The sequence below is a fragment of the Lissotriton vulgaris genome, unplaced genomic scaffold (genome assembly GCF_964263255.1).
Source record: "Lissotriton vulgaris unplaced genomic scaffold, aLisVul1.2 SCAFFOLD_444, whole genome shotgun sequence".
NCBI lineage: Eukaryota > Metazoa > Chordata > Amphibia > Caudata > Salamandridae > Lissotriton > Lissotriton vulgaris.
Window position 1 is genome coordinate 542,248 of NW_028246705.1, and position 12,085 is coordinate 554,332.

The 12,085-nt window shown below is 46.0% G+C and overlaps 1 protein-coding gene across 1 annotated transcript in view; it reads right to left on the reverse strand.

Moving 5' to 3' along the window:
- The window catches only part of LOC147665783 (fat storage-inducing transmembrane protein 1-like), a 143,756-nt gene extending 133,859 nt beyond the window's left edge, over nt 1-9,897 (reverse strand). Inside the window, exon 1 of the mRNA XM_086949483.1 lies at nt 9,339-9,897. Within this exon, the coding sequence (XP_086805609.1) occupies nt 9,339-9,529 (191 nt within the window). The 5' untranslated portion in view covers nt 9,530-9,897. The remainder of the gene's footprint in view (nt 1-9,338) is intronic.
- Between the last annotated feature and the right edge of the window lie 2,188 nt (nt 9,898-12,085).

Consider the following 12,085-nt stretch of genomic DNA (forward strand, 5'->3'; position numbering starts at 1 on the left):
TTCAGACTTAAAAATGTTATCCAAAAGGGAATATGGAGGGAACCTCCATGTAAAATGGTCAGGCTTCTGCCACAGTATCTCTATGTCTATTAAAATAGGAGAGTGGTAAGAAAGAAAGAGAGCAAGGGAGCATCAAGCAAGCGCACACCTGAGAAAACAACGATCTAGAAATAGACGTGTAGTCAATCCTGGTGTGTAGGTCATGTGGAGCCAAGTAATCAGTGAAGCCCCAACTCCTGGAGAACGCGTCCGCCAGACATCTAGCACTCCCATTTGCACTCCAACATCACCAATAGCTCTGGCCGCTGCGAGCCGCAAGGAGCCCCCAGAGCGATCCAATGCCGGGTCCAGCACACAATTAAGGTCACCATCCCACAACTGTGGTAGGTCAGTCCTACCTTGCATGCGCTCAGATAGACCCTGATAAAGCTGTGGGTTGTCGTAGTTAGGTCCACAAATGTTAACTATCTGCAAATCAATTCCCCGATCATGACACCTCGATACCACATACCTGCCGCCTAGGTCGGTTTCAAACAGCTCTAGTGCGATCCCTGATTTCGCGTTTACCCAGGTGAGTACTCCCCTGGCATGTGTAGTGAATTCCCCTGCATGGAAAAGGCCATGTAGCCTCCTGCGCATAAGCATGTTGCTATCTTTGAGTAAATGAGTCTCCTGGAGCAGGGCGACATCGATCACATGGCGTGTAAGACATCTGACCACTTTACGTAGTTTTCTAAAATCATTAAGACCCCTGATATTCCAAGTTAAGGAACAAACTGTGTTACCATGTACCTGTGCCTTTCTGTGTATCAATAAACAAATCTACATCACTAATGACAGTCAAGTACTCCCAGCTCTTCCACAGGAAGCAATGCAATACTTGAGTCCTGTATGTACTCTGTGCACACTGCAAAAAACACAATAATAATACATCCCCCCACCCATGCTATGCAAGCCCCAACTAGGCATAGTCTATACTTCCCCCCACCCCCAGTACTCAATTTAGCTCTAACATGAGCTACAACAAAAAGACAAAAATTACGGAACATAATAAAAATGTTTATACAGTGTGGAACACACACGGGGGCAGATGTTGCCTGCATTTTCTCCTGTACACAACCTTGGTACGTCATAAGGAGAACTTCCCTAGAATAAAACAAGACGTGGGTAGCCTTAACACACTCCATAGATCAAGCCCTCCACCTAATCCCCCAACATCAAGACTCGATCTGCAACCACATCATCACCCAGAAGGAAATACAGTGATCCCAATCTTATTTCAATAGAACTTAATGCAAAGTGGCCCAACAGTGTTTAAATATCAACATCATCAACAAATTAGTTTCCCCACCCGCTAAAATATCAATCAACAGGTCGAATGAACAGTTCGCTGACTAAAAAATATACCTTGATTGCGTAGAACAAGACTGGCCCAACGGCCCCTTGACCCTGTAAACATTACCATAACTAGGGAACAAAACTGCAAGTTGCACACCCAGTCTTCAGCAGTTATAATACTGGACCTTATCTATTGTTCCTCAGGATCTGGGGCGTTATCATCCTGAGCAATCTGATGTCTCAGAGAGACCTTCTGGGAGTGCCTCTCTGTCTTTTTTTCAAACATTGCAGCACTAGCTTGGGTTTTGTGAAACAGTACGCTTTCCCATCTGCGTGTATTCTGAGCTTCGCAGGGTGGATCATATTTTACTCCATATGAAGATCCCGAAATTTGGCAATACTCACTATTCTTAGGCTGCTTCTCCTGAAACGCGCCTCCAAATCCTCCTCTTTGGCCTGCATGCTATGTAGGTGTTTGTCTATCTTCGTGGTCTTAAGTTTAGTAGAGTTCAGAGCATCTTCAGCCTCAGAGACCCTATGCTCCACCGAATCCAAGCATTCTGTATGTTTATCAAGTCTTTCAGAAATTCTGTCCATCTGGAAGGAAAGAGCGTCTATCTTACGATCAATCTTAGTTAGGCTGCACTGCATGGCAGCCAATATCTGCTTAAGATCAGGGTCTCCTATCACATCTCCCATTTCCAAGACCGATTCAGAGGCATTTTTCTGTATGTCTTGTTGCCTGGGGGTCTTGAGCAACTCAAACTGGAGTTTTGACTGTGATTCTTCTGTTCTGCCCATGATGGAAGAGTATTCACTCCAAGTTGTGCAGATGAAGATAGAACAGCGCAAAACTGGAGGCCCCCGTAGGTTCACACTGTACTGCACAAGGAGCTATAGGTACAGCAAACTCCTGGAACTATGTCTCTTCACCTCTGTGTTTTCTCCCAAAGTGGCGGCTCGATAAAAGGAGGCCTCACAGCATTTTGGGGCTACAGATCTAGTGTTTGCCCAGGCATCCACATCAATTTGTTTGCCACACGAGGCCCCCATGCACCGCTTGACGCTAGGCTCAGGGGGCCACCACCCTGCCTCCAGTGGGTCACAGGTTCCTGCTGCAAAGCACGCTGGCTCGCAATCATAGCACCTCAGTAGTCCTCTTCCGTGATGTATGCACCACTGGAAACAATCTGATTCAGCCAGGCCAGCTGTTTTGCATGCTGCTGAGCTGTATCAATTCACAACAGGGGTTTCAATCCATGACCGGAGTTCAGTGTCCATCAAGCGCCCCCATCTATGGGTACCCAGGTGAGTATTATCCCGTCCTGCGTTGTGACCGTCTCAAGGCTTACCAGGCAACCGGGACTCTCTGCCTTCCAAAACCCCTGGGTATCAGGGACTGCTGATTAATATGGCTGCCGCACTTCCCTGGATACTGCCCGTCAGCTGTGACCCCAGGAGCACTGCAACAATGGGGAAAAAATATGCGCCACGGAGATCGGGGTCAAGTGAGTGTAGAGTAGCACAGATCGCAGCGACGCCCAGGCAGATATAGAAACGTCGCTGCCTCCTGCACCGTCTTAACTTCAGTTGTCCCCGCAAAGCGCTCGCCCAGGGGCGGCTCTAGGCTCATGGCAGCCCTAGGCAGGGAGCGTAGGTAGGGGGCCCCGGTAGAGGGGGTCCGGGCAGGGCGGAGCACGAAGGCCAGTGAAGGGGGGGTCAGGGTGTTTGGAAGTGGAACAGGCCGCCAAATCCCTGCCAGGGGCCACCACGCAAATATGTATCCATCCTCAGACGATTTTTATATTAAGGATATATATTGGAGAAGGCTGGCTCAGGGGTTAGAGGCGGCAGACCCGGAAGCTGAGATCGGCCCTGGACCAGGGTTCAATTCCCCGCCTCGGCGGGTCTTGGGCTCAAAAAATTCCACGGACTCGATAATTCTCGCTCCGGTGCCTTCTCAACTCACGGGTTCACACTCTGCGACTCTGGGCAATAGCTTGCTTAATCTCCACAACGGCCCCTCGCGGCGGGATGCCTGGCTTTCACCTTGTGGATACCCTGCCGGGGTTATCTCACAGGGGAATACCAGGACGGGTTCCCTAAGCAAGCGCCGGGAAACCCTTTGTGGGTAGCTGTGCGCTATATAAGCTCAAATACATTTACATATTGGCGTGGTGGCCCCTGGGGTTTGGTGGCCCTGTGCAGGTGCACAGCTTGCACATGCCTAAGGCCGCCCCTGGCTCGCCACCGGCATCACTGGACACGAGCTAGTCGCGAGCAGGGAAATGTCCTTCAACGCACTCCGGGATGTCCTCAGGGAGAATGCCCCCACCTCACTGCAACTCGCACAGGTAGGCCACAGTGAATGTCCCGGCCGCTCACCGCTCTCCACAGACCTCAATGGAGTTTCAGGCAGCTTGCCACTTCCGGGTGTCTAGGATGTCGAAGGCGGGGAAAAAGGGCCAGAACATCGAGATTGGGAAGTAGGATTTTGCAGGAAAGCAGAGCGGGCTTAAGGAGCTAGTTTAAAATGTGGCCATCTTTTGGGCGAGGCAAGCTACGTTGCCCCCCCTCCATCTGGATAATTACTGATATCAGAGCTGTAGTTTATAAGGGTTGAAACCTGTTTCTATAAATCAAAGAACAATTTGCACAGAACATTATTATGTATTAGGAAAAATTATGCAGATCAATGTTTTGTAATTCACTAGGAGGGACTATATATTTATATTTGTCCTGAAGATGGTGATTGTATCCGTTAGAGGGCCGTCTACTGATGGGAGATCTGGGCCTACATAAAATTAAGCAACTATACCAGACATTGAGGACTCGCACGCAAATAACGCTAGATATGACGCGACGAGCATGGCAAGCTGATATTCCTGACCTGACTGACGACGATTGGGCCGACGCCATTGCCAGCCCCTGAGGCGCTGTAGTATCTGCACGGTACCACTGTATACAATTCAAATATCTCCACCGCGCATATTACACACGGGTCAGATGATGGGGGTTATTCAGTCGACTACATGTTTACGGTGTAGGAGGGAGGATGGGACTTTCTTACATACAGTTTGGAGCTGCACCGCGTTGCAGCCCTTTTGGTGTAGAATATTGTCCTGCCTAAACGAAGTACTATCATGGGATCTCCCACTTGACCCACGACTCTTCCTCTTACACAATACGGACCACATTGGGAGTAATAAATACAAGCAACATTTTTTTTTAGCCTTCACTATCGCCAAGCGCGATTTCGCCCAGATGTGGAAAGGGACCTCTCCCCCGACTATAGGTAAATGGAAAACCGAACTTGAAAGATGTATGGGGGCCGAAATTGCTGTGTTTTTAGCCCGCGGCTGCCCCCCAAAAATATTGGAAAATATGGACCCAATGGGCGATGTATCATGGAATAGATATCCCCCCCCTACCATCGACGGACCCCTGATAGGCAACTTCACCTATTCCAATATTCATCGACCGGACCATTCCATATTGTACGATAACCTGCCACACTACTAATGTATCACGTGCACAATTACGGAAGTCTAGTGCAGTCTGCATATCGTTTAAGTTATGTAACCTGCATGTTATGCAGGCCTTGAAAATTTTTCAAAATGCCGGTATTCCTGCTGTATCTTATTTCCTTCAGGTCTTTGAAGGGCTGCAGCCCAAATATCAATAGAATAACTGAATAAAATGTATTGTTAAAAAAAAAAGAAGGTGATTGTATTTTTCTTACCCACCGAAATGTGTCAACGCCTGCTGTTGATAAATTTGAGGAATGTTGAAGAAACTCTCAAAGCTAGGCACTTTCTGTTGATTCCTACAAATTAACCTTTGCTGATGACAAATGTGTATGTCTTATGTGTGGTCTCCCTCATTTGTGTAAAAAGACGTTTCGTACTTGTTTTTAATTGATTTTAACGGATGTTTTTTATAAATATGTATGAATTATCTGATATGACTAATATTAAAATTTGATAAATTTGATGATTAGTAATTGTCATGTTGGTCCTTTTTAAAACTGGTATAGAGGATTGTACAACCTATAAGGTGTTGTTGTATGACAATAGATGAATGCATGGTGTTCTCCAAGAGAATTTACTTTTGATAATTGCTACATATAGGTACCAATGGTTTATGGTTTATCCATCGCATAAATTAATTTCCCCACACAGACTTCTTGAAGAATTGAGCTCCTCACCACATGCCCAAAGATTCTTTTGTTCTGCACCTCGTAAAACTCTTGAAGCAAAGACTAGGATTTCTTAACACCCATTGCTCCTTTTTTTGCATTAACGTGGAGCCAGTAGCCCATGATTGCTAGCGTCAGTAGCAATGATGAATAAATCACTGGTGGCAAAAAGGTTTCAATGGGCATGCTATTTGTCTGTTTTTAGTGTTGAAAAGGTGATGTAAATAGGAAGCTTTTTGTGTGCAGGTATCGTGACAAAGGCTTTCGAAGCCTAAAGGCGTCTGACTTTGTAAACACTTTTGTGACGTGCTGATTAAATACTATAACACAGCTTGGAGTGCCATCCTGTAATTTACTTTTTCTGAAATTGTTTGAATTTATATATGCCCGGTAAGTCATTCACATACACTGTACGGGGGATATATATATATATATATATATATATATATATATATATATATATATGGTATATTTCCCCGGCACTCCAATCATTTAATAATGTTCAGTGGCATAGATTTATGAGGTTTGCTAGAAGAACTTTGTTCCCTTTTTAAAGGTTACACAAATACAGAAAAGAATAATTCTTACAATGGTTTATTAATCCCACTGAAAACATGTATTGTATTGTAACTGTATTTATATAGCGCTTAGTACCCCTGACGAGGCATTCAATCTCTGGAACCCATAAGGAATTAGTGGTGAATTAGTGTAGTGAAATACAAAAGTAATTTGCGCGGTAAATATGTTAGTCTATTATTTGAATTGAGAAGGATAGTGAAGGGATAGAAGAGGGAAAAGGTTTGCATTTATAAAGCACTTGCTACCCCTGATGAAGTGTTGTAGCGCACGCTTCTCTGGAACCCAAACAGGATTAGTGGGGGATTAGTATAAGGAAATATGAAATTCATTTGAGTGGTGGACAGGTTAGTCTGTTATTTGTAATGAAAAGGAGTAGTGGAGGGATAGAAGAGGGAAGGGTCTGGAAAGTATTTTCTTTCATTATTTATTTATTTTTTGGAGTTCATAGCAGTATATACACACACACACATATATACGTATACATACACACATATGTACATACATAAATATGTACATATACGTTCACACAAATATATGTACATATACATACACACGTGTGAATGTGAAGGACGGCAACGTCCTCCATACTGTGTGGGGCTGTGGAGCCCTTCAATCATATTGGGAAAAAGTTTTACCTGCCTGGGGTGGAAACTCTGCTGGATGCTAAACTTACACTTTTACATATTAATGAAGACTGTTACAGATATATTAAAAAAACTCCTTCACCTGGTACTCATGGTGGCAAAAAAGGATGGGCGTGTAGGTGGAAGGACTCCACCCCCTGATGGTCACTGTAGGAAAGTAGGATCTGCGTTTATGTTTACCCCCACTTTTTGCCTGGTGCTAAGCTGAGACTAGTCTGACTGAGATTCTTCTAATCAGGACTCCAGTCTATCTGCTTTCTCCCTTAAATTGTGATGTTCAGTACTTAGGCACATCCCAGATTGGACACTGGGGTACCCTTATCAGTCCCTAGTATAGAGGTCCCCATGGGCTGAAGCATGCATTATGCCACCCATGGGAGACCATTCAAAGTGGAAATACAGGCCTGCCATTGCAGCTTGGGTAACTTGGTACTAACACCACTTACTAAAGATATAGGTTTCCTATATCTAAGGTCACTGCACTTAAAACCTGTAAGTCACCCCTGTAGCAGGCCTTTGCAATCCTGAAGGCAGGGTGCTTGGTCTTAAGTGTGAGGGTGCTCCTGCATGAGCATGACACCTCTACAACACCCAGGAATCTATTCTACCGGGTTGTAAGTGAAGCAGCCATATACCATATAGAACGGCACTGTGTAATTACGCGATGACCATCTTGAAATCGGCTGCAACGAATCATATCATGTTTCGTATCAAACATGCTGGAATCCTACCCCTGTAAACGGTGTGGGATGTATGATTCCAAGCACTGGAGAGCCCTCCGTTAGGCTCTCAGTGTTCCCGGTGCCAGCCTTCTAGACCCGGACAGCACAAAATTGTTGCTGCCGACCAGAGACACTATTCTGTCCTCCTGCTGCTGAGCCAAGCTCGAGCAGGGGAAAGCCGAACAATAGGCATCCTGTCACAAGGAGGTGTGTTTTGTTGATAGCACGATATTGCCTTTGTGTTAATAATCAAACATGTGTCTTTCTGCAATTGAGACTACGCTTACTGGTTTTTATTCACTGCCTCTCACTGTTCTAAATACCGAATAGGCATGAAAGTACAGAGGATGACCCAACAAGTGTGTCACTTTTTGGAAGCCTGTCACAACACTATGTGGATGGATGGCACTGAGTGGGGTTATTTACTCAACTATCATGGCATGCACACAAAATGAAGCATGCAATATCATGGATTATGCACTAAGAATCATATTATATTCACATTGTGTCTATAATTATGTCCCCTTGTAATGTCTTGCCCCACAGATGGAGCCTGGCAATACACAGACATTTTAACATTCACGAGGAGAAGCTACTCTTCCCTCATTACACGAATAGGATAGGGACCTCTGTCCTTTAATTCCCTACACATAGAGGGGGATTCTCCTACTGCCCTGAAGAAAGTCCTGGGCCTTTATGGCACCCGTGGACTGAAACATGTCGGCACTAGGGTCTTAGGACCATTAAAATCCAAAAAAGACCAGTATTTTAGAATTTTTAACAACCCAACCAGACCCAAGAATAAAGGGAAACCAGGGGTCAGATTGAGGTTTTTTATCTTTAAGTCCCCCTTCCTTCACCTATCTAAAGAGCTACCCAACACTGTGGTTGAGCCCACCTCGACTTTTAGGGGTCGGGGTGACCCGATGATGACGCATGGCACCACTAGGGTGTGTGAGGGTAACTAATAGGAACTAGTTTTCTTCCCTTAACAACACAGACATGACTAGCATGACCCTCATACCCTAAGTGGGTAAGTGCGCAATCCTCACTACCACAGATATATATCTATCCTCATATTACACACTATCTGACAACTTGTCATGATATAGTGTGATTGGAGTATCTTTTGTGAAACATATTTCCCAGGGAGGACATACTCCGGTCTTCTTCCTCTCCGAACCCCCCTGCATCCGCCACCTCTCCCAATGGAAAGTGCACTAACGGTCTTTTGTGTTAATGATTGTTTGGCTCATTCAGGGTTGTAGCTGTTAATCTGCATATATAAAAAGTTGGAGACCACTATCCAGGGCAATGCAAGGGCAAAATGAATACTCGATACAAGTTTTTTTTGTATCACCATGTCTCACTCCGCCCACTAGACACACCCCTAGCTCAATTTAATGAGTACCTGCACTTATTTTTCCCATTTATAGCACTCAATAGAGGGGCTATAAATCTCAGCCCAAAATGTCTACTCCATTTTGCACTGCGATGCAACATAGTCAGTGATAAGGGCAAGGAAGTGACGTTGCTCGCCCGCTACGTTTGGCGACGCACTCAAGCGTACGTGGGACAGGGTTACGGACGATGGGGACTACAGTCTACTCTAATGAGTTATTCTGACAAACACAGAGAGTGTACCTGTTGTAGTTGAAACTGAGAAGTGTTCGTTTCTATGCCATGTGCTCCCGATAAAGATGCCCCTTGACCTTATCCTGACGTCCTCTGCCCTGGGATGGTGAGCTTCGTGTTCCCTTCCTGTATCCCCCCGCCTTACCCTTGGGTTCTTCGGCTCTAGTCTTCCTTTCTGTTGCCCCAGCGCCCCCACCCTTGTCCTCGTGGCCCCGTACTCACATGTTGAAGAAGTTCCGGTGGTTGGCGAAAACGGTGCGCGGGTTCACGTAGTATTGCAGCAGGGGTCCGAAGATGACCACGGCGGCGATCCACAGGTGGTAGCCGCGCCGCACGCAGGTGCTTCCCAGGGCCCGCGACCACAGGTCACTCCAGAAGAAAACCAGCAGGCGCAGGAAGGACAAGAGGCCCATGGCTAGTGACGGGGGAGGGCGGGGGCTGTACAGCAGGGTCTGGCAGGTGCTGCTGCCGCCTGCCGCTAAAGCTAGGGTGCGCCCAAGGAAGTACGAGGGGACCTACAGAAAGGTGGGTGAAGGGATAGGGACCTCCCTAGGTAGGGGGCACCAGCCTTATGATGCAAATCAAAAAAGAGCAGGGGTGGCCCTACAAGGAGGAAAAGGTGGGCCCTGCAGGGAGGATCTGAGGGCAGGGAGAGCGAAGAGGTAACAGGCCCTGCAGCGGTGGCCTTGCAGGAAAGGTGAGACGGGCACAGCAGAGGAACGGACGAATACGGCACTGCAAGGAGAGAAGAGGGAGAGGGAAGCATGCCCTGTGTCACAGAGCTCAGGGGCGGACAGGTCACAGGCTGGTGACAGCAGAGAACAGCTGGGACCCTCCTCCCCCTCAGCTGTGCCCATGTCCTTCAGCCGCCCGCCAGCGCAGGCAGGGAGTGAGCAACCTTTATAGGAGATCTTGAGCGGCACTCTTTCTCGGTGTTTTCTGTGCTTTTTGGTCACCACAGGTCCTCACTAACTCACTGTATTCCGGACTATGAAATGCGCCTTTCTTTTCTTTCCCTTTCCTTTTCACATGGCCAGGGCCAGATTGTGACAGAAAACAGACCCAGACACAAAAACAAAAGTGCCCCCATCAGCGAATAAGATAGCTAAACAAGTGGCCCAGATTAGCAAATCAAGGCAGTTTGTAACTTGTAAAGACAAGCTTTGTATGTTTTGCCACCAATTGTAGTATTAATAAAATACTTTATTGTATTAATCATTTGATTACAATAAAAAAATATGTTTTGCAAGATGCAGACAACTGCATGCACTTGTCCTTGTTTTAGCTAATGTTTGTGGTAACGCCAGACCATAAAATGGCCCACAAACATGGGGCACAGGTCCTAAAAAAGAGAAGTGGTGGGACTAACCGAGTTAATCAGAAAGCAAGTTGCATCACTCCGCGTGACATCATAAGAAGTGACACCAGATCTTAAGCCCTGTTTAACATGTCTATCATGAGCACATTGGAGCATATTTCGAATATATAGGGAAAACCTCCTGATTTAGGCAGAAGATTCACACTTTTGTAAGCTACACATAAAACATTGTAGCCTTTTGTCTGCATAAACTTCCTCTGTCCATAGAGCTTTAAAAGAAAAAATAGAGGTACTTAAATTATTTCAACACCTCCTCAGGGGTAGTAAGAACTATATAAATTACATTTATTTTGTGTAAATACAGGGCAAGAACAACACATCTGACATTCTTACAGTAAATGCATATCTTGTAAACAGGGACTGAACAAAGTGAAAAGCTGCCTCTCTTAAGCATGTGTGCAGTGCTAACAAAGTGTGAGCCATTGTTTCCCCTCTGCTGTATTTGCATCTAGGTTTGAGGCTCCTGACTGCTCCCAGCCAGGATACTCCAACAAAAGGAGGCCTGATGACCCCTCAGATTCGGTCTTTTTTATGGGGCCAGCAAGAGTTTGAACTGAGAAAGCCCCCTCTCCTCCAGCAAGTTCTTGCTGATCAAAAGTAGGCAAAAAAGTGCAGGCGCTGCAGCATGTGGTCCGGTGTTTGCAAATTACACCGGGACGAATTAAGCATATTTTTCAGTGGGGTCCAACTTCTTGGCAGGGTGGACGGTGTCCACCGTGTGAAAATAGTGGGTGGACGCCGTCCACCTGCGTGTACCCCTGACTCGTGCCCTGCACACACTCGCATATCAAATCGGCCCTTTGGGCACTTTCAGACTGTCCAATAGGCCTATCTGACCCTCCCATGATAGACTACCCTAAAGCTCTTTAGGGGGAACACCTTTCTTAACTATGCCTCGCCTGGTGCACTCAGTGCCTTGAGCTCACCTCTGTCTTCCTCTGGGCCATGGGTACTCGTAAACATTTGCCCAGGGGCCACAAAGTATTGTCTGTGGTGCGACCAAGGGCTGCACTGTGGCGGTAGGTGTCCTGGGTGGGTGGGGATTGTGTAAGGAGGTCTAAAAAAGAAAATGTCAAATAAACAGGCAAGCATTTATTTGCAGACTAACTAAAGTTAAGGGGTGCAGGACACCACAGTATTTACTTCATTTAACCTGTAAATAAATGCTTGTCCGTTTATTTAATTTGTTTCCCTGAATATTAGTGATCAGCAACTGAACAGCAACTCATGCTGCTGTTCATTGAGGGGAGTGCATATAAAAGTCAAGAGGGCGGCAAGCAGCCCCCGGGCCGTACTTTGAGTATCAATGCCCCAGGCGGACAGCTATATGAGTGACCCATGACCACTATATAAGGGGTCTCAAACTTTTTCTTTAATAAGAGCTACTTATGTTAATTAAAGATCATCACACGCTACTAATATTATTAGTGGTGTAATAGTCACCATCTTACACAAGATTACATTAGTGACCACCCACGCAGGAATACCGACAACAATCACCTCGAGGTATCAGGTAGCAATGTTAAAAAAAATGTATCATTTTGGTAGGCATTTAGGTGGGTATAAATAGCAACCATATCTGCAATTCTAC